This window comes from Ptiloglossa arizonensis, chromosome 5 (genome assembly GCF_051014685.1).
Source record: "Ptiloglossa arizonensis isolate GNS036 chromosome 5, iyPtiAriz1_principal, whole genome shotgun sequence".
Lineage (NCBI taxonomy): Eukaryota > Metazoa > Arthropoda > Insecta > Hymenoptera > Colletidae > Ptiloglossa > Ptiloglossa arizonensis.
Genome location: NC_135052.1, coordinates 28408251 through 28433925, shown reverse-complemented (window position 1 = coordinate 28433925; position 25675 = coordinate 28408251). Strand labels below are relative to the sequence as shown.

General features: G+C 37.8%; 4 protein-coding genes across 8 annotated transcripts; 2 read left to right on the top strand and 2 right to left on the bottom strand.

Annotated features, from left to right (window-relative positions):
* The first annotated feature begins 964 nt into the window (after nucleotides 1-964).
* Pdf (Pigment-dispersing factor) lies at nucleotides 965-8366 on the top strand. Of its 3 annotated transcripts, none has more exons than XM_076312509.1 (3): nucleotides 965-1044; nucleotides 7799-7932; nucleotides 8056-8366. In XM_076312509.1, the coding sequence occupies exons 2-3, from the start codon at nucleotides 7807-7809 to the stop codon at nucleotides 8179-8181; spliced, it is 252 nt and encodes an 83-aa protein (XP_076168624.1). In that variant the 5' UTR covers nucleotides 965-1044; nucleotides 7799-7806; the 3' UTR covers nucleotides 8182-8366. The 3 variants fall into 3 exon arrangements, with proteins under 3 accessions (XP_076168624.1, XP_076168623.1, XP_076168622.1); XM_076312508.1 differs by lacking the exon at nucleotides 965-1044 and adding an exon at nucleotides 7215-7649; XM_076312507.1 differs by lacking the exon at nucleotides 965-1044 and adding an exon at nucleotides 7227-7631.
* A 192-nt stretch (nucleotides 8367-8558) lies between these two features.
* On the bottom strand, nucleotides 8559-12799 carry Pitslre (cyclin dependent kinase 11B pitslre). 2 transcript variants are annotated; one of them, XM_076312481.1, is made up of 8 exons: nucleotides 12381-12799; nucleotides 11688-12059; nucleotides 10897-11580; nucleotides 10213-10553; nucleotides 9817-10143; nucleotides 9438-9702; nucleotides 9115-9345; nucleotides 8559-9033 (listed from the first exon to the last, which is right to left on the bottom strand). In XM_076312481.1, the coding sequence occupies exons 1-8, from the start codon at nucleotides 12470-12472 to the stop codon at nucleotides 8739-8741; spliced, it is 2607 nt and encodes an 868-aa protein (XP_076168596.1). In that variant the 5' UTR covers nucleotides 12473-12799; the 3' UTR covers nucleotides 8559-8738. The 2 variants fall into 2 exon arrangements, with proteins under 2 accessions (XP_076168596.1, XP_076168597.1); XM_076312482.1 differs by having other exon boundaries at nucleotides 11688-12051.
* Nucleotides 12800-13433: 634 nt separating this feature from the next.
* Mop (tyrosine-protein phosphatase non-receptor type protein myopic) lies at nucleotides 13434-20824 on the top strand. 2 transcript variants are annotated; one of them, XM_076312472.1, is made up of 15 exons: nucleotides 13434-13652; nucleotides 13861-14063; nucleotides 14161-14483; nucleotides 14585-14697; nucleotides 14767-15173; nucleotides 15257-15604; nucleotides 15690-15913; nucleotides 15998-16233; nucleotides 16401-18531; nucleotides 18598-19121; nucleotides 19201-19485; nucleotides 19559-19743; nucleotides 19834-20132; nucleotides 20203-20349; nucleotides 20422-20824. In XM_076312472.1, exons 1-15 carry the CDS (start codon nucleotides 13566-13568, stop codon nucleotides 20547-20549), a joined length of 5640 nt encoding a protein of 1879 aa, XP_076168587.1. In that variant the 5' UTR covers nucleotides 13434-13565; the 3' UTR covers nucleotides 20550-20824. The 2 variants fall into 2 exon arrangements, with proteins under 2 accessions (XP_076168587.1, XP_076168588.1); XM_076312473.1 differs by having other exon boundaries at nucleotides 13435-13652; nucleotides 19201-19479.
* On the bottom strand, nucleotides 20723-25381 carry Stt3a (catalytic subunit 3A of the oligosaccharyltransferase complex). Its single transcript, XM_076312488.1, has 12 exons — nucleotides 25291-25381; nucleotides 24644-24802; nucleotides 24389-24556; nucleotides 24136-24296; nucleotides 23681-24070; nucleotides 23454-23607; nucleotides 23133-23371; nucleotides 22898-23062; nucleotides 22619-22807; nucleotides 22269-22488; nucleotides 21970-22158; nucleotides 20723-21877 (listed from the first exon to the last, which is right to left on the bottom strand). The coding sequence occupies exons 2-12, from the start codon at nucleotides 24738-24740 to the stop codon at nucleotides 21732-21734; spliced, it is 2118 nt and encodes a 705-aa protein (XP_076168603.1). The 5' UTR covers nucleotides 24741-24802; nucleotides 25291-25381; the 3' UTR covers nucleotides 20723-21731.
* Nucleotides 25382-25675: the final 294 nt, after the last annotated feature.

The window sequence follows — 25675 nt, the reverse complement described above, 5'->3', positions numbered from 1 at the left end:
GTTTTCTTTCGTCCGTTGTGCCAATAAAGAAATAAATTAACGATCGAGAGACATGTAGGTTTTTCGGGCTTAAAAATCAAATGGTCTTTGAGATACTTTTATCGGAGAATAACTTGTATGAACTTTATTGGTCTCTAGGAGTGTATTTCGAAGGTTGACTTTGTTGTTTCTTATTTTGGAATCTTCTTCGGAAATAAACGGCAACCGTCTATAATAAAAGTTAATAATATCCTTTGTAACTAAGAAGGATGGAGAAACTGTACGCGATAAACATTACGTACGATAATGGTTGCGTCGTAAAAGATGTCAACGGTCGAAAATTAAGATAAAGAGATCTATTCGTTGGTTCTAAAAGCAATCGTCGGAGTAACAGCAAATAGCGGTTATTGATTCAACGCTTTGATCGTTACATCGACCCATCTTTGGAAGGAAAAGGAAACAAATTGAACTCTAAATAAATTTCACGGGTCGATCGTTGTGAGAACATTGTTCTTAAATACATCGAATATTCGTTATTGCGTGCGATGTATAGTAAAATTGAAATCGATCGAGAAATTGGAATTTAACGTGAAAGTTTTTCGCGACTCGATTATCGCAAGTAACGTTTATCTCGTTAACTTTTATTACGCCTAGTTTTCCTGTTCTCCTTAGAATCGGAAAGGAAGCCTAGCTGTCGTTCGTTTCCGAAGACAAGTCGAAAATGTGAAAGCGACGAACTTGATCTTGAGCTTGTTCGAAAGAATTTTGATGTTCCAGATGTCTAAAAACTAAATACGTGTGTACCGGTTGCGTCGAATTTCGCTGTGCAATATCCGCTGCAAAGGTCAGAACGAGACGACGTGCACAGGTACAACGAGTTTCTAGGATAACGTGCTGTGCTTCTTTATGAACGGTCTGTCCTCTATTCGACGCCTTGACTTCAATGATACTAGAAAATTTGTATTAGTAAGAGCGTATCGTCGTTGTAAGATAACCGATCGATTCGTTTCGAACGTGAACGCAATTATTGAAAACGACTTCCGACGCCCGCTGTGCTGCGATAAGGTAACGTTGCAGCCTGTGAAACTGGCTACTATTAAATAATAACTATTACAAGAAATTATTATTACCGAATATGCAATTAATATATACTCGAGATAAATTTCTGCGATTCGTTGTCGACCAAGCTCGCTCCCTGCTTTGCGTTTCGTGTCGCGCATATAGTATGTGTGTACAAACGTACGTATGTATACATGTAGAATGATATTTCGAATAAACTAGGCACGATCACCTTGACTGAAACCCGGACAATCGCGATTATTTCTTTTTATTTCGACTAATGGCACGGATGCGCTTCCAGTCCCAAGTATCGTTGCTTAATCCGCATTGTGTATCGGTGTTTACTGTATTCGTAGAGATATTCGGAAGGTTTGTTTACCAATGTTAAAGTCGATTACGCTATCGCGCGATTTTTATAGATAATAAACGTCGATTTTGATTTTTTTAATATCTAAATCGTTATTTTAGAGGTTAAGTGCCCGTTCGAAAAGTAAGGTCATCTTTGCGATAGAGAAGGTCGGGTCGTCTTAACGTCCTTGCCAGATACGTATACGTATACAGTATGTATCTTTCGAGTCGTTTATAGAGGAAATTGATCAACCGTGGTTTCTGGTTGTCAAGTTCTTGTTTGTTTCGCGTTTAAAATGACAAGCATCTCGGGGACAAGGTATTTGGGCTGTCTCGCGATCGTAGATTTTTCTAAGAGTATTAATATTTCGAGGAAACTCGGTTACCGTTTTCCAGAGTTCTATTCTCGACGTAAAATTCTTTGGATCGTTCGCAGTATCCTACGAGATCGGACGACAAACGTTATCGTAATCGAGGATGTGGCTGAAAAATTTCAAGTTCGAAAGGTTTGCGTACGTTTGGAGAAATTTACGAAACTACGATTCGTAGAGTAAGGTTTCGGCGCATTATATTCTATATGTACGTACCTGCCGAATTTTGCGCTCGGAAGATTCGATGTACCTACTCTCGAAAAAATTCGCAAACTCGGTTATTTTAGGAAGGAATGTCGTTTTAAACGATAAAACTTTGAAAAAATGTGAAAGGAAGTGGTCGATTTTTTTTACCCGGCTCCGTGGTTATCCCCTACGATTATTTTGTTTGAAATAAATAAACAGGAATGCATCTATCGATGTTGCCGTTTTGCATAATCGAGAACTTTAACCACGAATATTTGTTTCCAATGGTAGTGGTGTCGCTCGAACAAATATCGTTTCGGACAGCGACCTTGGTACGGACCTTTAAATATACGATTGTACCGAATCCGAGGAACGAATCGAACCTCGAAATCGTAATTAAAACGGTTGACGTTACTTCGAGGTAAACGTTATTGTCTTCAAAGTATCGATAGTCAACGAAATTGTAAACACTTTACAACGACCACTGTCGCGTAGTTTCGATCGTTATCTTCGTCAGCGTCGTTTCGCTCGATCGAGTTCGTTTAGATCCGATTCGGTTTTTAGCCAGTATGCCGTCCCGAAGAACAGTCGAGAAGCGGAACAACCAAACGACCTAGGGACGTACGTACATACGTATAAATACTTGGATAACGTGTAAATGGAAATTTTCTTTCGAACCGAAGAGAATACAAGCTTGAAATATAAATAAATTTCAATTTTAAGCGTTTCAAATTTTTACTCTTATTCGTTCCAAAAGCTAACGGATACATGCGTGTATCTTCTTTCGTTTACCAGAGTCGAATAAGAGTGTATACGTATACGTGATAGTTATATTCTGCACAGTTGTCCCTAATTGGCTCCTCCGATACCTCGTTGGAAGAGAATCGAGAAATTGCGTCGTTGCGAAACGAAACGTACTTATTGGAAACGTTTGATTCGTTGGATCGATTATTCGGAAATTCGTTTACCGAAAATGTTTTCTCTCCTTGGTGTCGTCGATTGTATACAACATAATAATCGATGTTCCATCGTAGCTGTCGCATCGTCGACGCACCGTGAAATATTATCGGCGTTCTTTCAAACGGTGTTACCGCGACAGCCGACCAGGCAGCCAGGCAGGCCCGTTTTAAACAAACACGATTCGGTTTTCGAACCTCCTCAAACCCGGATTTAGAGCCGAAGCGAAGAAAAAGAAAAAGAAAAAGAACAGTATTCGAGGGGCCGAATGTTAGAACTCGTCCCATTGAAGAATTCGAGACTCGATCGTAGTGGCCAGGTATGTCCTGGAACCAACGTCCGTGGAATCCTAAAAATAAGACACTTTGGGGAACTGGCGATGATCTGCCTTGAACTTGCGAACGGTCGGTCGATTAATCGTACGTTGAAAAAAGAAAGAAAACCGATAGAATAATAAAAATCGGCGAGAAAAATCTCCGGAGACTTTTTAATGTAATCTTGGAAAAAGAAAAGACTCGAGGCGACCATTTGAGCTAAAAGCTGAACACGGTAAACGAATCGAGCCTAGGGACAGAATCGAACGTTAGACGCGGCTGGTATTCAAATCCGGGAACGCCAATGACAGGATTAATTGTTTCTTCTCCGAATTGGTCCCAAGAGGGAGATCCAGTTCGGTCTACATCGAGCGCGACGATAAAGCGGATTATCCAAGTTCATTGGCATCGAGAAGTCAAATGTTTCGATACTGGTTGTATGAGTTCTTCGTACCTAAAACCAGTTACAGCGCTTTAACGCCTAAACGGAATGCGTAATTAAGTTTTTAATAGACAGACGTCACGCAGCTAGACACGCGCGTGACAGACAATTTTCACGGGGGAACGATACACGTAGATACGTTGGTCCTTTTGTCGTCTTGCCCGCAGATACGTTTCGTGTACGGTTTCCTACACACATACATACATACGTACACGTGTCATTTTTTCGATCCCTTTCTCGCGTTCAGCCGGGTTTCGTAAATACCGTACAGGATGAGATACTACACTCGCTGCACGAGAAGATGTTTCGAACAAAAGTGGCACGGCGAACCATTTGTTTTATTAATTTGTGTGTAAATTCGATGCAACTGGAATATTAGCTACCGAGCAAACGGGTCGAAACACAGGAAACTCGTGCTCGATGTTACAAAGTTTGTTCGAAACGATTCGATGCATTCGCCTAGGAAACAGTCAAACTTGTATCTCGAGATACGAGAAATCGTGAATTAAAACGCGATAAACTCGATCTCCGATTTCCGATCGAGATTCGATTCCGGATCATCGTTTCTCGTCGTTTAACTATTCGTCGCGAAACACCTTGACCCGATACGTATCTACGTAGATAGGTAGGTTCGCACATTGCGTCGCGTAACCGATCGAGCCATTAGTGCATCTCTTCCTGAAGATCTTTGATCGTTTAACATTTAACAACGGATGTATACACGAGAAAGCTATTAACACGAGGGCGATAGATAATTCCTGGCGGCAAAATTCGTCGCTGGCCTGGTTCGGGTTATGTTTCGGGTGTTGTCGAGAGAGACACGGTGATTTATACAACACCTTGGAGAGTCATCATCGGATCCTTGGGAAAGTCGCGTCCGATCGTTCGTCGATCGAAATTACGATAGAAGAATCGCGGTGGTTTTAACCGCGTCGTCCATCAATCGACGACGTGTTCCAGGAACGAGAGCATATCTGGCAAGGAGATCGCGCGAAGCGTTTGCGTAGCGAAATTTAATGAAACTTTGTCGGTAGATAACCAGAGAGTCGCGGATCGATTCGTATTATTTCCCTTGCGAACGGACACGTTATTTCTTCTTTTCACTTTCGAACGAAATTTAGAATCTCGTGAATATTTCTCGTTATCGATCGACTCGTCGGTCGGATCTCGCATCGACCGTTGCGTCCACTCGTACAATGTATAATACTTGCATAGACGCGTATACGTAACACCGTTCGGCGTTTACCCGATCGATCGAGTTGGCGATCGACGCGACGAAAACTCGACGATATGTAAATACGTGGACGTGTGTACGGTCGAGCCGACGCTCGAGAACTCTGGTCCCGAGTGTTCGTTGGTCGCGGTAGCGCGACGAGACAAGATTCGAGCGACGTTTACATAAAAGACGGCAAGTACCCGGGGCCGTGGCGGGTTGTCGACGAAACCGATCCGCGACATGATCGACGCGACGCGACGCGACGCGACGCGACGCGACGCGACGCAACTTCGAGTTCGAAGGGTCTTAAAGACCGAATCAAGGACACGACGGTGTCGTTGGTTGTTAGCGACCCACGCCGACCCGTCCCGGGCCACCAAGATTTCGATTATCGCGCGCGCGGACACTCTAAGCCCGTTCTCCTCGTCTTTTCATCGCTATGCGTGTTTCTTTTGCTCCTTCTTCTACTCCCTCGTCGGTCTCCGTGGGACGAAGAATATCGGGACCTATCTTCACCGTTTATCGCTCTCCATCTTCGTAGTGGGCGTCTCATGAATAAATACAATTCCCTTAATTATTGGAAGCGTATTCCTGGTAGGCATCGCTAACGATTACAGAATTTCGTTGAGCCGGTAATCTTCGCTTTTACCCACCGTTGTTTATCTCTCTTCGTAGTTGCTGAAATATCGAATTGTAATTTAGTAAGATTCAGCGACAATCGTTGAATTAAATTTACACTTTATCGAAAAGATCGACCAACCGTGATCGCTGCTACGAACGTGTATTTCGGAATTGATGCGACTTTCTCGAAAATCGAACGCGAACACGCGCGGTTGCTCGCGCCGAACACCGTCCATCGCTCTCGCTTACGCATCGGTCTCGTGCGTCGAAATACACGCGTGTGTGTTACACGTAAGAACGTGTGTACGCGCACTGTGAAAAGAAACGATACACGTGCGTCTGGAGCAACGTAGATCTTATCCGTCGCGCGATGTAACGGAAAATACAAAATTCTCGAAACGAGGACTTTTTGCGTACGAGGCTTGCAACGATAACCGTTTGTACGTCTCTTTTTCGGATACGTCAATTACACAAAAACGTACGAATAGCAACAACAACGTCGATTTCTGATTTCCGGCTCATGGGTCGTGTGTGTCCCTGCGTGCGTACATATAGTATTTGTTTACGCGCGCAGCTATTTTCAATTGCAACCCGATTGGAACGCAACGTTCGCGATCGTCCTTTAAGATTTGCCTCGATTGCCATGAAAACGTTTAAAGCGTGTTTACGGAAAATTCCCCGAACTTTACAAATTCGAGCGATTTTAGCGCGAGAGACATTTTACGTTACGTTGTACGTACGTAAACGTAATTTCATATTGCATTCTTTTCTTATTTCCGGGATTTGATTTACACGAGCGAAGTAAACTCGGAGTACGTTGCACGGTAGTGGAAAATCGAGACCGGCGATTATCGATGTGCGAAGCGCGGATAGAGAATTTGACGTCGGGCCGGCCGGTTTTGCTCCTCCCGAAGAAGACAACAAAAGCGAGATATAGTAAAACGGTAGGAATTTCGACCAGCCGGCTCGAATCGAAGAAACGCAAACAACGATGCGGAGGACTCTTGATCTCGCGAATCCGTGCAACAGATTCTATCGGTATCGTTAACGGGGCAAAAGGTGAAGCACATTGTAAACAATCGTAAACTCGACCACCTGAGAGCCGCAATGTTCTTCCTACGGGCGTAAATGCGCGCATAAATTGAATCGCGTACGCGTTATCGCGTCGTTAACTCGAGAGCCGTGAGGTCGTAAACGCGGAGAAGGCGCGTCCGCGCCGCACGCTTGTTGTTATTGGTAAACCAGGGGCGGATCTATCATGAATTTGGTAGAACTCTTTATTCGTCAATTTCTTTCGATTCGACCGTGTTATTCGGTAACGTGGGCGAAAAATTTTCTTCGCTCGATCTGTCTAGTTTTACAGCTTTGAAAATTAACGAGTCGCAGACGGCACTGGTCGTTCGCGTTTTTCGAATTTACAGCACGTGTGTCCTTTCGTTCGAATTTTCGAATCTCGAGTGTCGAAACGTTCGAATCGTTTCGGAGGAGGAAAGAATTTTCTGGCCTCGACGAGAAGTATCGGTCACTTATCGCCGATAATAATCGGCGGTTCGTTCGTTCGGTACTCTTCGGTAACGAATCGGAAAAGTTCTTTGCTCCGAAAACGCAAGTCGATAGAAACTTTCGATAACAGAGAACGAAACGTTTGCAGCAACATCGACGTTGTCGTCGAATAATCACGGGTAGTTTATGTATAATAGAACGACTTTGTAGAAAAAGTTGAAACTGTAACGCGACGTACAGAGTAACGAGGAAACATTACGGTGGAAAGAACGATGACGGCTCACCGATAAGTAGTAGTGGTTACCGCTAAATGGAGAAAGAAGGAGAGCACGGCGGGATCCGCGGTTATACTATATAGTATGTAGCGGATAGGTTCGGGAAAAAGCCTCTGTCACCGACACAATCCGCGCGCGGTTGCGCAACTTTGAAAAATTCAGAGAAAATTTCTTGGATATTTCCTCCAAGGAGGAGACCAACTGTCGTTTACAGATTCGTCTGTCGCGGACAGATTTCATCCCCCACGAGTACACTGGATCGCGTATAAAAGTATCGTAAACCGACGACTCTCAGGGCACAACGAGCTTGCACTTCCAACGGAAACGTTACTGCATTCTCGATATCCGCATTGGCAACAGGTAATCGTATTCAAACAGGTAATTCGATTTGAAAGTAGTTGTTCGCGAGCAACGGGTCGAAAGTATGATTAAAATGCGCAAACGGCGCGCAAAATACGAAACTTTGGTGTTGTATCTTTGACCACTCTGAAGATTTACATACGTAAATACTTGCGCGTTGTTTTCAGAATCAAGCATGTTTTTAACAAAATGCATGATCGTCCTGATCGCGATGCTGGGGATCGCGCACCAGACGTTCGGTGCGATCGATGACTCCGATAGAAATCTCTTAGGACTGATCTTTCCATACGGCAGAGGATTGGTAAATATATACACGTTTAAAGAGTTGATGAATATGTAAAAAATAAAATCTTATTTGGTGTATGTACGTACGTGCAGGGTTACTATAAGTTTCGTGAAATGATACGGAACTGTGTGCTTTCAGGATAACGAATTACAACTTGCGCGACTCTTGCTGTTGCCACCGCGCCTCGATCATCCGAAACGCAACTCTGAGCTGATAAACTCGCTTCTAGGTTTACCAAAAAATATGAACAACGCTGGAAAATAAAAATTCCCGAACGAGCCCTACCGAACACGATTATATTCTATAATGTTCTGTATAGTCGTGTAAGAGATATTCGGATATTAAATATTATACATATGTATGTAGTTCGCGAAATTTAATGTCGACCAAGTAAGGCTTTATATTTATCGTGTACAAATAAATGTGAACCGAATAAATGTGAAAGAGGATGTTGTCGAGGATCTTTCTTAAACCGACCGACCATTTCTTCGTAGCCGCGACAACTATCGGGCGCTCTACAAACTTGGAAAAAAGAGAAAGAAAAAACCAACTGGAGCGTACGGTTCGGTATACTTGTTCGAAGAATAAAATTCGATGCGCATCGATGGGTGGAATTTAATTAAAATTATCGTACAACTGCGTATCTGTTCAACTCGTGAAATCTTTTTTTAATTGCGTATTCCATTTCCATGTAATGTTATGTTATAATCGAAATGCGAAACGTCGATTATTTCGAGATGTATGTACAAAGTTTATTTCTCGTAGAAAAACACAAAATCACTCTTAGTTCGATTCGTTCGCAACGAACTCGTCGTGGACATTTAAAACTTTAGGTGGAAACCACCGCCGACAGGCGGTTGCCTTCCACTTTCCGTGAGTCCCATGTGAAAACCGGAATTACTTAAATCAGCGTCGTCGCCATCACCTAATTGTTTGTACTCTTTACCGCCGCTCGGTGGTTTCGGAGAAGCATTTGCTGTTCTAACTCCGAGCTCCGATTTGGCTGGCCAGGTGGGAAACATTTGCGGATCGATTGGTAAGGGTGCTTCCGTGAAATAGCTATGTTTCAAGGCGTCTTCCGACGTTATTCGTTGCTGAGGATCGTACGTGAGAAACCTGTAACGTGTTTTCTTTTTAGTAACGACATTGAAAAAAACGATGATTAGTTACGAACGCGTCGTTCGTTAACAGACGTACTTGTTTAACATCTCGATACCTAAATCCGTCAAGGATAGGCTGAAACGTTGTCTCAAATTGTTTACAGGATAATGAGCGAACGGGATTTTCTGCACCATCGGTAATTTACTATATCCTGGCCATATCCGATCGTTCGGTGTACCTAGTTCTTTGAATATTCTATTTAACTGATCGATCTCGGATTTACCTGGAAACAGTGCCTCCATTCTTAGTAATTCCGCAAAGATACATCTGAAAGAAAAAGAGCAATACTTAACGTTGGGTAACGCTAACGTGGACTAACAATAAGGTACCACCGATTTTTCAAATTTTATTTTACGCACCCCACAGACCACATATCAACGGGCGTACTGTATTCTTTTCCGCTCAGTAACAATTCAGGAGCTCTGTACCAAAGTGTCACAACGATCGGCGTATATTGTCTCAGAGGAGAACCGTATTCTCGCGCCAAACCAAAATCACCCACCTTCAAAATGCCCCGATGACTAAGCAATAAATTCGATGTTTTTAAATCACGATGCAGTATCCAATTGTCGTGTAAATGCGCAACAGCCCGTAACAATTGTTGCATAAGACACTTCACCTCCCCTGGGAAACAACGAACATTTATTTACGTACAAACTCAATGTATACCTGGTTCGCGTTTATATTTCTCTTTCTTTATTACCGTATTCGTACTATCTTCTTCCTACGAGAATTTACCTGGTATGAAAACTTGTTTCTTTTGCTTCATCGTTTCCATCAACGATTTCAAGTCGTGCTCCACGTAATCCATTACGATAAATATTTTATCCATATTGCTACCGACAACTATTTCTCGAACGGTAACGATATTTGGATGTTGCGCCTTTAACAAAGTATTTATCTCTCGGAGACTGGTGATTGGAAATCCTTCTTTTTCTTTCTCCATCTTTAATCGCTTCAGGGCGACAATTTCATCCGTGCGTTTATCACGCGCTCTATACACTACACCGTATGTACCTTCTTCGATGCGATTCAGGCACTGAAATTCCTCCACGCTTCTACAACCTGGAATTAAATCAAATGTTTCGCAACGTGGAGATCTAACGTGGTGATAAGTATAAGTTGTTCCTTTACCTTGAATCGCTGGCAGATACGGAGGTAATTCAGGCTCCTCCTCCTCCTCCTCCTCCTCTTCTTCCTCTTTCTTTTCTTCTTCCTCTACGTTCTTGGTCGCACCGTTCGAATCGACGTGTCCCGGTGATTCGCCGTCAGAGTGATCGGACTTAGCCAATCGATCGACGGACAAAGGACTTGGATTATTGTAATCGGAACCGTCGTTAGAATCAGCGTTAGAACCTTTATTGGAATCGTTGGATTCGTCGTCATCCTCGCTGCTAGATTCGGACGAATCGGAAGAATGTCTGTCTGAAGATCTTTCGCGTATACTTCTCTGACCGTCGGACGAATGTTGGGACCTAGAAGAGAAATATCGTCAAGTTAACCCTTTGCGGACGAGCGCCGCATATATGCGTTTTACGCAAATCATCAAATTGGCCGAAGAACTCATATATGCGTTTGGCGAAAACAGTTGATAGAGCCGAGAAACGCATATATTTGTCCCACCTAAATGCATGTCGATGGCCGAGGTTAAGCAGAAATATGCGCTGGCAATTTTAAATGACTATCGCGGCAGGAGCTCGGCACCACGGTACGGTTCACTTTGAACCGTCCCGTCCGCAAAGGGTTAATATACATATTTTATAGAAACCTGGTAAACACCTTTTAACTTTTTACAAAGTTAACATAATAGAAACTTACTCTACGGATTTGGAACGAACTTCGTCCGAGTGAACAGGACTTGGACTTTCATCTGATAATTCTACCACAGACGGATCTTGATTGTTCTCGGGACTCAAAGGTCGTTTCTCTCCTCTTTTCATTCGTCGTGCTTCCAACTCCAATCTTGAGACTTCTTTTCTCCTCGCCATTTCTCTATCGGCTTCTAATAATCTTTCTTTCCTGAGTTCTTGTTCGGTCATTTCTTTTGGGTCTTTTGGCTGAATCGGTATTTCGTTGATCTCCATTTCGTCGGCGTCCTCTGTGACAAGTTCCATTGCTTCGCGCAATTGCTTCTCTCTGTGCTCCTTTTCTCGTTCAGCTTTCTCTCTGTCCCTATCGCGAAGTCGATCGTGTTTATGCGATCTCTTATGACGCTTCTCGCTTCTCTCGGGACGTTCCATAAGCTCTGTTTCAGAATATTGTTCTTCCATCACTCTTATGTGTCTGTGCTCTTCTACCCGAATTTCGCGACGCTCCCTTGTATCATCTACGATTGTACGAATTTCGCGACGCTCACGTATATCTTCCATTCGTATTTCTCTGCGCTCGCGCGAATCGCGCAAATCGCGTGGATCATCTAGACGAATTTCTCGGCGAGTGTCTGCTTTGTAATCCCGAATGTCTCGCGAATCTTCCCTTCTTTCTCTTCTCTTATCCAGCAATCTGCAAATCAAATATTTCGATCAGCGAAAAGTAGGATATGTAACAAGAAAAATGCTACGGACGTACGAACAAGGTATAACACTTTCAAATATATTCATTTTTTATACCTTTCTCTCAAATCCTCCAGAACACGATCTCCCGTGGTCCTCTCTTTTCTATCGTGTCTAGATTCCTTATCCCTATGACTTTCTATTCTTTCTAGCCTTTCCATTCTTTCTCTATCCCTTTTGGAACCTTCGGAACGCTCTGATCTCTCTAAAAGCTCTATGCCGTGTCTACGGTGCCTGTGTTTGTCCCTGTGCCTATCTTCTCCACGATCATGATGTCGAGACTTTCGTTCTTTCTCTTCCCTACGGTCTCTCCTGTCGCTATGTTTCTCCCTTCTTCGCGACGAGTTAGGCTTGTGATGTCGGACAATGGCCTGCGGTGGTTTTATGTCCAGAGAATCTGCAGTATCTCCGCCATCCTCCTCTGAAAAGCTTTAAGTATACTTTTCTCAAAACAACTAATGCTTAAACACACAATACGTTAAACTAAGCAAATAAAAATACTTCTTTATCCAATTAATACTACAAAGAACGCATTATTCGCGAATAATTTTTTAATAGAGAAACAAAAGAATATTATAACCGAACGATAAAGAAATTGACAAAAAGGTAGGCTAGAATTATAGAATCGATAACAAAGAATTTAACATTCGAAGCTTGAATATGTATCAAAATGAAGCCGCGTTACAAATTAGTCATTTAATTTAAAGGTTAAGTTTAGAGATTAAAATCACGCATTGCATTATTCGTTACCTAAAATCATCCATATCCTTTGAGGGGCTTTTCTTTATTTCTCCATCCTCACTTTGATTATCAATATCCATGTCAAGCCTGTTTTCTGACATGTTACGAGTAAATATATTCACTTTTTATCAACAGTTCTCCGCGCATAATTACCAACGAATGAGGAACGAAACACAACATTCGCTACGTTCGCGAAAATAAATTACACGTTTCACATCTAACACTTGTTTGAATAAATAAAAATGCAAAATATAATAACTTTTTTTAAATGTCCATTTAATTCATATTCGTACATATATAGTTTGAACTTTGATCCACGAAGAAATAAACAAGAAGCGCTCCAATATACATTTATCGCATCACGTACCGTCCATTCTTCAAATTCTCTTTCCGCAGAGTGTCATAAACCGTTGGTAAATTCCACTGTGACTTGTACACATGTATAAATGCATGATGCTTATGCGTGTGAATGGCCATACATTTCTATTTGGCAAGTTTACAAACGGCGATTTTTGTATACCTACACTTTAAGACGATATTCTTCGATTTCTAAAATTTCTACTTGCTAAGAAAAAAAAGTAGAATATTGCGCGATACGAATTTAAATTGATTAAGTGAATTTAATAGATAGTGCAATCGTGTCGGTTCAAAATTAAGGTGGATAAATGTAAACAAATAGATCGGCACGTGATCGAATGCTCGTTGGTCCATTCTTACAACATGCTTTTTCATTCAAGGATGTAGTTACAGACAAAAACGCAACAAACGGTTAACAAACCGACAGAACTTCCAATGAAAAAATTCTTGTATAAAGTTAGCGAATCGAAGTCGTGTATTAGAGCATTCAAAAAAACCAAGATATTATATACATAAATAGTAATTTATAAATACAAATTTGTATAAATTCTATTGTATCGGAATCTATTTGGGAAGTACTCAACCAACACAGCCCTGATACAATCACGTGGTTTTGTTTGCGATCACTCTATCTTAACGTTAGTGACAAATGTTGCGTGCGTGTGTGTCGTGCACACATGAATGTTTGCCCAAAGGCGGCACAATCGTCCATGAAGAGTATACGTGATAACGACAGCTATGTTCTGTGCACAATTTCATTTTGTACGAGTTTGACAGGTGATCAACTGTCAGTTTTTAGAAACCTCGAGACGATAACTCTTCGAAAAATAACTTACAATGGAAGCAGTACCGAGGTTGCCGATGATATCTTTTCAATTAAAAGTCAGCCCAGAACCAACTATGTTTGGACCAAAGTTAAAACAGGTACGAATAATTGACATTATGAGGTTGTCATAGCATATTAACAAGTGGTGTATTCGTATTCAATTCTCCCCATTACTGCTCACAATATCGAATTGTTACTTCAAATTTCGTTTACACGATCACATTGTTCGGTCTTTATTAGATTGTTACGATCTGTTAATTATCTTAACCGAAATTGCAAACGTTTTTATTTTCTCTTTTCTTACAGTATATACGCGATTTTTATAATGAAGATGCAGAATCGTACGCAAACGAAATATACCAGTTGGAATGTCTACGAGCAATGGCTGTGCGACCACCCATTGATATGGCTGGCTGTTTATTATTGAAGAAATACTATTGTCAGTTGAATTTTCTTCAAAGTAGATTTCCTATGGGAAAAGATGGCACAGCAGCAATTACATTTACATGGTTAGACAATCTTTGAATGATATTGAAGTTCAAGTTAAAGTAAATTTATGTAAATACCTTGGAAACCAATAATTTGGATTTCTATACATTTAAATAGGAGAGATACGTATGCGAATATGGTCTGTTCACTGGCAAATATCCGCTTTGAAATAATTTCAATCTTATATAATATCGGTTCAATGCATACTCAACTGGGAGCACGTACAGAGAGGATTTCGGCAGATGGCATGAAAATGGCATGTGCTCATTTTCAATGTGCAGCATGGGCATTTGACCATTTAAAAAATAGTTACCCACAGCCATCTGGTGTAGATTTAGCACTAGAATTAATGACATTCATGCATCAGCTTTGTTTGGCTCAAGCACAGGAATGTATACTAGAAAAGAGTATGCTCGATAATCGTAAACCGACAATTGTAGGTATGTATCGAAAAATTGGAAATTGCATGGTTGCGTCAAACCTTTGTGGCTTTAATTGTATGCTCTTGTGTATCATTCTACAAGATATATGTATCATGCAGCAAAAGTCGCAAGACAAATAGTGGATTATTTTACTCTGGCATTAACCACACTTGAACAAGGTGGAAGCGAAGATGGAACCATATCGGATACAGTCGGTGCTAAAATATATAAGGTACATTTAAAAAATGTTACCCACTTTGTGGTTACAAGATAGTGCAAATTTAAATTTTTATTCTTTCAGAGTTGGAAACGGTATGTGAAATTCAAAAAGGCTTATCATTTGGCAGTTACGCATTTATATCAAGGATTAGCTGCTGAAGAACAAAGAAAAATGGGAGAGAGAGTAGCATTTTATAATGTTGCATTAGCTTCTCTAAATGAAGCACAGTTAATTTATGCGAATGCAAAAGGACAAATAGGTATAACGGGTGCAGCCGATGAGAAAACAATTGTAGAAGAGGCACTTACATTTACGAACGACGTGATAGAAGGGAAACGAAAAGCAGCCAAAAATGAGAATGAGTTTATATACCATGAGGAAGTCCCTGAAAAGGAAACACTTCCTACAGTAAAGGGGGCATCTTTGGTTAAAGGAATATCGTTTAGTATAAATGATCCTGCAGTTTCAGGTCCTGACATATTTGCTAGGTACATACTACACTATTTTAAACTAATTCTACAGGACAATCTAATTTTACGATTTATAAACATGAAATTCTTATTTGGTACAGATTAGTACCAATGAAAGTACACGAAGCGAGTTCTTTGTATTCGGAAGAAAAAGCAAAAATATTACGTTCCGTCGGTGGTAAAATTGAGGAAAAAGATCAACAACTGAATACTTACTTGGCATCTTTGAAACTCGAGCATATGAGTCTATGGGATCCTGATATTCAAACGACAGAATGGGAACGTTTGCCTCTTCCCGATGAGTTGGTTGAAAGATGTGCGGCACTAAATGCCAAGCAACATGTTATACAAGATTTAGTGGATATAATGGGAAAATTATCTGACACTAGTCAAGACGTTGAAAAAATATTAAAGGAAATTAAGAAACTTCTTCTCGACGAAGAATTAAAGTTACAATCTAATTATTTTGAAGTTAATTTGACCACTTTTATCATTAACCGTCAATATAATCAATGTTTCCTTTATTTTTTGCAGAGAAAAACAATATCAGGATACAGTCGGGAAACGACCGCCGTCAATAGTAGCGACAGATTTAACCAGAGAAGCTAAAAAATACGAAGAAGCACACAACAAAGCATCGGAAAGTAATCATGCTCTGCATAAAGCAATAACAATGCATGTAAAAAATTTAAAGGTACTTGCCCAACCGCTTGCCGAACTTATTGCACATATACCTTCACCGAGTGCATATCTTTCAGGTATATCATACTTTTATACAGGTCTGTATTGCAAACAACAAACTAATACGTTCCCTTTTACATGGAAAATCTTATTTTCCATAGAACAAAACAGTGAAAAGTCGCACAGCGCTATTGAATTAGAACGAATGCATACGAAAGAACTGAAACGCATTTTAAATAAAGTAGATGAAATGCGTAGACAGAGAAATGAACTGCACGCAAAATTAAGAGATTCGATCGCGCAAGATGATCTAACGCGCTTATTAGTTACCGCCACGTCCGATTCTGGACCCTTGGATCGCCTATTTGCTGATCAACTTAGTAAACATCAAACTGTGGTTAGTAATTAAATTTACGTTATTTTTGTTCAATGGTGAATATTCTCGCACCTTTTTGTCTCTTTTTATGCTTTAAAGTGTAATTGAACTTGAATGCTCATTGAATTGGCTTATCGAATTTGTATTTCATTTAACGAACTATTAATTAAAAAGGAGTAATATCACAGGTGACGTTGATTGAGCAAAATCTCGCTGCGCAAGATAATATTTTAGCAGCTTTAACAGACGCATACGCTCAAACTGCCAATGTTCGAAAAGGAGTCGAAGAAATATTAAAACGTCGTGAACATACTGTTACTTCTTTGATTGCGTCTTACGATACGTACGAAGATTTATTGGCCAAGTCCAGTAAAGGTCTTGAATTTTATAGAAAATTGGAAATAAATATTTCAAAGTTACTTCAAAGAGTAAAGAGTACTTGTAAAGTGCAAGAAGAGGAACGCGAGCACATACTCGCTCAGGATAATAAAAATTCTCAAGAAAAAATCGATACGATGACATCCGCTACTTATGATCAAGGCCGTAATAAATCTGGCAGCGGTCTTAAACTGAAAGATTATTTAAATAATAGACCGGATAACGTTCAGAATCAATATTATAACTTATATAAAGAACAAGGTAGACCACTTCAAGTGGATACTACAGCAAAATCATATTTAAGTGATACAGTGGATACAATCTCCTCTGCAAAGCCTATGCAGCAATATTATCCTACATCCTATACAGATTACAAGACAAATTTACCATATTCCTACGAAACGTCTACATATACTGAAAATTCTGCTATAAACAGTGCTTTAGGTCAAAATTATATCCAAATAAATAACTCAGATACTCTAAGTACTTACCAGCAAATGCCTGTAACGGGTACAACAACGAATATGGCAAATACCACAGCTCAATATTCAGTAAACACTCTTGTATCGAATGGACAATTCCCTACAACCCTAGATGGACAACATGTATACTCTGCTAATACTCAACTACAGTACAATCTTCCTTCCAATGCATATGAAACTTATCAGCCTTCGGTAGATTATAGTGGATATAATATTACACAGCAATATCCAACCAATTTGGAGAAGACTGGTAGTGTTGTTACAACTGAAATTCGAGAGGTACCGTCTCAAATTTCTGTACCACAGTCGTCTATACCCACATCGAGTACTGTGAGCAAAATAATTGATGTACAACCACATCTTTATACTACCGTGGATCAACATGGACAACAGTATGTGCCTGAATCTCAACAAAAACTTGTGTCTCAAGAATCTGTTCAAACTGTTATAAACCAGCACATACTACCAACGGATAGTTCACAGATACAGAACTATGTTGTCCCTCAAATCAGTCACAATGAAATTCCATGTTCTCAAAATTATAATGGTAGAATATACTATAATCCATCTGATCCACATACACAGCAAGCTACAGCGTCTCAAAATATGTCTGGAACAACAAATACTGCTGCATCTACGCCGTACATACCAACGCAATATATAAATGCAAACATTCCTCAAACTGTTCATTCTACTATTTCCTTAACTGTTCCAGGAAACGAAATGTCTGCTTCATATTCTTCAAATTTACAAAATTCCAATATTGTGCAATACCCACAGCAGAATTGTACAGGACAAAGTCAACAAATTTATACAGACAAAACATATCCATATGGATCGCAAATACCCATTAATGATGCTGCTTTAAGCTACCCTAGTACTTATCACAGTTTACAGCATGGTACCGGTGCTTCATATCCACAAACCATGTTATCTACAGAAGCGTGTAATACATATACGTACACAAATTGTTCTACCAATGCAGAAATAATTCAGAGTCATACAAAGTCACTGACAACGCAGAATTATTCGCAAGCATATCAGTATCCGCAGCAACCACATTATTCTGGATATGCTGACTATTCTCATGCTTATAATCAGGGATATAATTATATACAAGGAAATCAAATAGGAAATACATTGGCAGAACCTTACAAAGGTCAAATGGAGTACACATATAATTCTACTACTCAATGTTACGAATACAATTCTAACAGTCTTCAAACATCACAACCTGTTCAAGTATTACAACAACCTCCTGAGTCGGCATCGGAAACTTGTATTGGCATTAGTAATACTTACCAACAACAAGAAAGTAATGCAAGATACACAAATGCTAGTAATAATTCTATGGTTAGTCAAACTCCATCTTCTCAGTATTCAGAACAACCGTATCAATCTCACGGTTCAGCTGATATTTATTACACCACACCGTACGGTCTTCAAATGCAAAATCAAGGTAAGCGTCAAAAAATTATAGAATACCAAATCCATTTTATGTCACTTACATTTTATTCTCTTTTAGCATCTACTAGTAAAAATGAAAACTACAACAATTATAATCAAACATACATGCAAGCTGTCAATAATGGAACAAATACAACAACAAGTTCAAATCCAATTAAATCCACCACAAAACCGGCAGAAAAATCTAACGTGGACTTACTTTCGGATCTTGACATTACCATAAATCATGCGCCGTTAGTACCAGAAGTACGTCCTCTCAATAAAACTCAAACTCAAGAAGAATCTGAATCAAAAGGCACTGGTAATGAAGACGATAGAGAAAAGGAATACGAGAACGAGCAAACAAACGTTCAATCCGCTATCGCTGAAGATAAAGTAGAGAATGAACATTTACAAATTGTATGGGATACGTGGTACAATGATGTACAACCAAAAAAAGATCCCCTAGGAGATCCAGTTGCTTTACAAAAATTTATTAGTGAAGTTGAAAAATATGAAAAATTTGTAGATAGTTTACTTATTAAAACATTAAGTGGAGCAACTAATCTTGACATAAAATGGAAAGAAGTTCAAGAATTTGAAGTAAGTTTATTTACACTACTTTTGCGATATAAAAATATCAGTCTTTGTAACATTACTAAAATATCTGATTTAAATTCAGGAAAGGGAAAGTGGAAAGCAATCCTGTACAGTAGCATTGGCTCATTCTTCAGAAAACAGAGCAACAGAATGTATTCCATATGATACAACAAGAGTACAGATTTCATCAACAGATATTCCAAATTATATTAATGCTTCTCATATAATGGAAATTACACAATGGATACCAACGTCATTTATCATTACTCAAACACCATTACCGAATAAATCGGAAGTGTTTTGGATGATGATTTGGGAACAAGAAACCGAGATAATCGCGTGTTTAGCATCCGATTCACAAGTAAATGTACATGTTACACATGCAACAAATTCCAAAGTCATGATCAATTATATTAACCGTTTCTTAATCCTTTTCTTAGTTAAATGGTGAGATATATTGGCCTAGAAATGAAGAAGATATTTTAAATATCGGTAGTTTCACAATTTCATTGAAAAAGAGAATGAATTACGTATCCTATGTTCAAAGAGTTATGTCTGTATATAATACTAAAAAAAAATCAGAAAAGACTATTGTGCATATGCAATTTTTTACATGGCCTTCTAAGTAAGTCCTGAGAACAAGTAATATTACCATATGACTTTCATTTGTAACCTGTCATTCTTCAGTATGTACATAATTTTTCACCTTTTTCAGTGGTTTTCCGAGTAGTCCTGGCGCATTAATTACATTTTCAACAGATGTAATGACTGAACAAGCACTGAGGCGTTGCTCGAAACCAATTATTGTGCACTGCGTGGACGGTGGAGCATTAAGCAGCTTACTTCTAGTAGCAGCAGCTACAGTATATCATATTCGAGCTGGATGCGGAATAGTTGATGTACCTCTTGTATTCAAGGGCCTCCTGAAGTGCCGTAAACAAATTGTAAATAAGGAGTCTCTATTATTTGCGTATCAACTAGTATTGTACCACGCTCAAGATATTTTAATGAAACGTAAGTAAACATTATAACGCAACGTTACGTAACAGTCGATTAAATACGACGCGTGTCTTTCAAATGTAAGGTGGCATTTTATCATCTACACGTTCAACGTTTGAGAATTTTGAAGGATTTAAAGGAAACAAAGATAAGACGTCGAGAAAAATGCATCCTTCTGACGATTTTCTTCAGAGTCTTGGCATTAGCGCCCAACGTTCTGATGCTGAACAAGGTACATAATACGACATAAAACATACTCCGTGAAAATGTTAATAACAATATAATAATGACTTTATGTTTCTAGGTCGGCAGAAAACTTCCATAAATAGCGGTACAGGACACTCGACTTCAACATCAATCCAAGAAAAAGGTAAAGAAGGAACGATTGACCCTTTGAGTCAGCTAGACCCTTTATGGTCCATTAGAAGATAATCAGACAGAATTGCAAGTAAAACTTTATTATGCACTGATTAATAAATCTATTATTTAAATGAGCATTTCCAATCTTGTGTTTCTTAAAATAACAATATTAATAAGAATAAGATTATTAAGGCAATTGTATAAACAACGCAATTCGCGTTAGTATAAATGAATCCATATTTCTGAAATAAAAGACATTTATTGTTCAAACGTTTCTTAATCCTTAAGATTTAAGGGTTTTACAATCTGTTAAATATATCAAATAAAATATATGTATAAAAACTAATGATGTCCGTTCACAATTATTTGCACGTTCACTGGGAATCACACATGTCCATACACGTTTGCAAAACAAGAATCGATATTAATTACACTTTTAAGCAACTCATGGTACAGGCATGCGTTTCTGAAACATACGGATGGTGAGACGATACATATAATTTTCTAATACGTGTCTGTGTATATATGCATGCACCACGAATAATCTGAAGGTAATTGGTATCCTCTTATACAATACAATGTTGTTGAAATGTATAAGTTTTCCAGCTTTATCGTTTTGGTTACGAAATAAACTGATTTTCTTTTAGTTTGAATTTGCTTTCTATGTAAACAATTACTATCTTACTATAGATTAAATTTTTATAATGTTAATTCTCAAGATGTAAAAAAGAATAAGTAAAAGAAAAACACTTTATACATTTTAGTATTAAAAAAGAATTACTTTTGTTTACATATCTGTATAGAAAATAATTATAAACATTGATCACTATCAACCTTTGAACACAGAGATTGCTTATTATCTTTATTCTTAAAATAAATGCTTTTCTAAGAATATGTAGCATAAAAAAACTATAATTCAAATACTTTTTAAATTACAAGATATTGATATACTGTTATAGAAAATATTAAAATAAATACATCGCTTGGTTTTATCGATCAATATATAGACTGCTTCCAGAATTGCGTTACTGTATAAATCGATAATTACGTTTACTAAACTAATATTTATGACGAAGTTTAAGTCTGTCTTTTACCAAAGCTTCGATTATGCTGACATTCATGGAAATATGTAATTCTGTATTTAGTGCCACATTGATATCTCATAAACAATTATAAAACTTATAAGTGAGTGAGATTATGAAATAGTTTACAAAGTTCTGATACCACTACTTCCTTGTTGTTAGTCCACACTTATCAAATTCCTCTATTCCTCAAATCTTTTACTTTATAAATTCGTACTAGCCAATGTTCTGTTGTGTAAGCTTCTTCCAACATATCTAGTTCAAAATCTTTATTACCAATTTCCATATTTCTAACTCTGTCATATCCAAAAGGTTTACCTGTTTAATTATTAAATTACGGAGGTTTGCATTATTTTTAAATATGAAAATCACATTACGTGTTTAATTGAAAGAATAATTGGAAGACTTACCACCTTCTGTATAAACTTCACCGAATCTATAATAACACATTTTATACATAAGACAATTGAGCAAAATTGGAGAACCTTCTTTGTCAACTCTAAACTCTCCTGCAGAGTTATAGTAATCCCATTCCGTAATAGATTTGCCTTTCTCGGTGCTTCCGCCGATGCGCACCATCCATAGGAACTTGTTTATGTCTAAAATTGAGATAAATCGGGATTTTATATAATTAAAAACTCTATTTTTAACTACTTTATCTGTTCATTTACACGTTTAGTTCATATGAAATTCATTCTGTTGTATATACCATCCGACGAATAGCCTGTAAGTCCTCCAAAAATGACAAGAACGTAATTTACATCTAGTTCTCTCATTATTTCGTAAGCTTTTTCCTCAGAACTTGCCATTGCTTGGCCGACTCTTGATATGTGAGTGTTGTTCCATGTGTTATTGTCTACTAAAATTGTACGATTTGCCATTGCCGTAATTTGGTAACCATAATCCCACCAAGACATTACCTTAGCATTCTATATTTAAAAAAATTAGTTTAATTTTTAAAAATTAAAAGATAATTAGTAGTACTAACTACTAGAAAACGGTAATATATTCTTTTATTTCATCGAACTTATCGAACTAATTCAAATATAATAGAATTACTTCGGGTGTATTCATGCGTAGCCAATAATATGCTTCTCTAAAATCATCGAAAATTATTCGACCACCGTCCGGAGAACGTGCGGATAATACTATACTTGGTGAACTATAGGCTTCTGCTGTAACCCACGTACAGTGAATGGTGTACGACAGAAACAGAATACACATCACCGTTATAAAAAGTGTAGCAATCTGAAAATGAATATTTACTTACTATAACGTTTACTTCATGATAAATTAATTATTATATTTTACTCGGAATGTAATATTTCATACAATTACCTCGCTTCTGAGTATATAATTACTTTCAAATTTTTTAGATTTCTTATCACTAACTTTTCCACTTTCTACTTGTTTCATGTAAGTAAGAAGCAAAGATGAGGCTCCAATTCCACCCAAAATACACATTACAGGAGCAAGAACTAACATTAGACGAACCATTACACCCTATATATTTTAAAATGGGAATTAAATATGTACAAGCATACTTACAACTGAAATTTCTAATTATACTTACAGCAAAGTATAAACTCGTAACTCCGTACAAAATAAGGAAAATATTAGAATCCGTCAATTTTGAGAAACAAAAGTATAATCCTGAGGGAAATAGAAATACTAAGATTTGGAGATCAAAGTAAAAAGAACTCCATGATGTTGGCTGATGTTCAGAAACGGAAGCAATTATTGGTATATGATTTTTTGCATAGGATGGATCCAAAAGTGAATAAAAACGTCCAGTCCACGGAGATATTTTTCCTTAAAGAAATTAAAGAAGTTTGAACGTTAACATTCATTATGTTATCAGAAATGCGAATTGTTAGTATTATTATTCATGTACCTGTGATAGTTAAAATAATTCCTAAGACGAATGAAATACTAACTACTGAAACAACAAGACCACGGAATAGTACTTCAAAATCATCTTGTGACACCTTACTACGCAAATAATCAACAAGAGCATGTATTTGACAGAGTCCAAACACTCCTAATGCCTGCAACCATTAAACATTACAGTCGCAAAAATGATTTTTCAGAAAAATAAACATGACTACAATTTATACTCACGAGAATATGTTCAGAACTTTGAACTGGTTGGAAACCAACGAATGATATTTGCATAGACAGAATTGTTCCTAAACAGTAGAGAATGCTGTATGCAGTATATATCCTGTGAGAAAATCTGCCAGTGACCATTAAAGTTAACACGTGTAAAGGAATTAGATTAATTAAGAACACGTAGCCACCCCAAGAAGACACCATGTAAAAGTATGCAAGAGCAGCACACGTTGCCCAGCAAATTGCTCCTGTTTTCACTGCTTTGATCCACATGTAATATGTAAAAAGCATACAAAAAATAGCTATGCCCTCATTATCGTAAGATCCTGCCACAGATCGTGATATATAACCAGGAACAATTGCTATCATTGCTGCAGCGAACAATCCGGATGCGGAATCCTTAACATAATAACATATTTTCACTTTATTACAATGATTTAAATATTTGGTAAAAATATTTTTACCTTTAACTCTTTGGTGAGTAAATAAGTAATGATTGTTGTTAAACTAGAAAATAGCGGAGCAAGGAAGACACAAATAGTACGTATATCTAAGGTAATATTTAATAACCATGAAAGACGATATAATGCTGCTGATGTTATCATTAAGCCTGGATATATTGTTCCTATTGAAACCAAATAATATTAAATTTGTATTAGTGTGTTCAATTATGAGGAATTAACATGTATAACACAAATTAATGCGAAAAAAATATACCTCCAATTATTCTACCGAGAGGGTACCATACACGATCATCAAACCAATTGTGAAAACTATAAAACCCATTTTCAGCTAAATATTTTGTTGTGCGATAGTTAAAATATGGGTCAAATTCATGAATAACACTCTCGAACCTTAAGACTGAGAACAATCTTGTTGCAAACGCTAAAACCAAACGTTTCATATGAAACTGTAAGAAACATTAAAAAAATTTCTTCTATTATCATTATTGTATTGTTTTAGAGGACTTACATAAAATTGCTGCAAGAGACAATACAGTTAACTTTAAAAGCGTTTCCTGTTTCTGTGCAGACATCCGCAAACCTCTTGTTTTCATCAATGTAGCCATATTGATTAGGCTATCAGATACAACCTTTAATTAATTCCGTACTTCCTTCTTTTCCAACTTATCTGCGCGAGAAGGATACAAAATGTATACTATTTTATATATCTTATGCCTCTCATTTATTATAAAAACTACAATTGTCTCGCAGGCGGAAAGCAAATAAATGCTTAGAAATATGTACAATAAAAACGTTTATTACAGTTTCGTAAAATTTTAATAAATGGCAACTAAAACGAAAATTTCATGGCATTTGTCATTTAGTACTAGGTTATGATTCTTTGTGAAAGTAAACAACAAAAAAAATGTTGAATGTTGATCAATGACAAAATTAATGAATATAACAATAAGCATGCTATTTTATTTAAACACGACGGTTGCATATTCGTTACTTGAAATAAGAGAATTTAAATGATGCTAACTATTAGAAAACTGACCACGTACACAAAATTACCGGCCGGCAACATATGTGTATTTTGAGTCACGTATTTTTACGTTCCGCATACTACACTTATGTAATTTTCTGAATATTACGCGGACTGTAATATAAACTTACGAATTTAGGAATTTTACAACAATACAAGAAAAGTAATAAAATAATGGTGTCATTTAAATTATTACTATCTCGGACACATCGCGACTCCAAAGAAAAAAAAAGCATAGACTAAAACTTATGACTAGTTGCGCTACCTTGTGTCAAATTAAATTCACGACAGGGTAAAGAAAATCATTATATAAGTACTCATTAAAAGATATTAATCTAATAAACAGAAACTTGAAAATGTTTGGAAAAACGAGGATTTACTCTAGTTATTAGTATAAAATATGAGATATTAATTTTAAAATCAAAAATAAAATTGTGAGATTATTTGTGCCCTCTTGCGTAATTTTTCGAAATAAAATGAACATGTGATAGAATTGCATTTACATGCAGTATCTTT

Excerpts from the sequence above, each read along its gene's own strand:
- Mop (XM_076312472.1), top strand. The coding sequence starts at position 13,566 with ATGGAAGCAGTACCGAGGTTGCCGATGATATCTTTTCAATTAAAAGTC. Across the intron at positions 15,914-15,997 it reads ACCGAGTGCATATCTTTCAG|AACAAAACAGTGAAAAGTCG; the intron begins GTATATCATACT and ends TATTTTCCATAG. Across the intron at positions 20,133-20,202 it reads TCAAGATATTTTAATGAAAC|GTGGCATTTTATCATCTACA; the intron begins GTAAGTAAACAT and ends TTCAAATGTAAG.
- Pitslre (XM_076312481.1), bottom strand. The coding sequence starts at position 12,472 with ATGTCAGAAAACAGGCTTGACATGGATATTGATAATCAAAGTGAGGAT. Across the intron at positions 12,060-12,380 it reads AAGGATATGGATGATTTTAG|CTTTTCAGAGGAGGATGGCG; the intron begins GTAACGAATAAT and ends GTATACTTAAAG. Across the intron at positions 9,346-9,437 it reads GTTGATATGTGGTCTGTGGG|ATGTATCTTTGCGGAATTAC; the intron begins GTGCGTAAAATA and ends TTTTTCTTTCAG.
- Pdf (XM_076312509.1), top strand. The coding sequence starts at position 7,807 with ATGTTTTTAACAAAATGCATGATCGTCCTGATCGCGATGCTGGGGATC. Across the intron at positions 7,933-8,055 it reads TTCCATACGGCAGAGGATTG|GATAACGAATTACAACTTGC; the intron begins GTAAATATATAC and ends GTGTGCTTTCAG.
- Stt3a (XM_076312488.1), bottom strand. The coding sequence starts at position 24,740 with ATGGCTACATTGATGAAAACAAGAGGTTTGCGGATGTCTGCACAGAAA. Across the intron at positions 22,808-22,897 it reads ATTATATACTCAGAAGCGAG|ATTGCTACACTTTTTATAAC; the intron begins GTAATTGTATGA and ends ATTCATTTTCAG. Across the intron at positions 21,878-21,969 it reads TGAAGTTTATACAGAAGGTG|GTAAACCTTTTGGATATGAC; the intron begins GTAAGTCTTCCA and ends ATAATTAAACAG.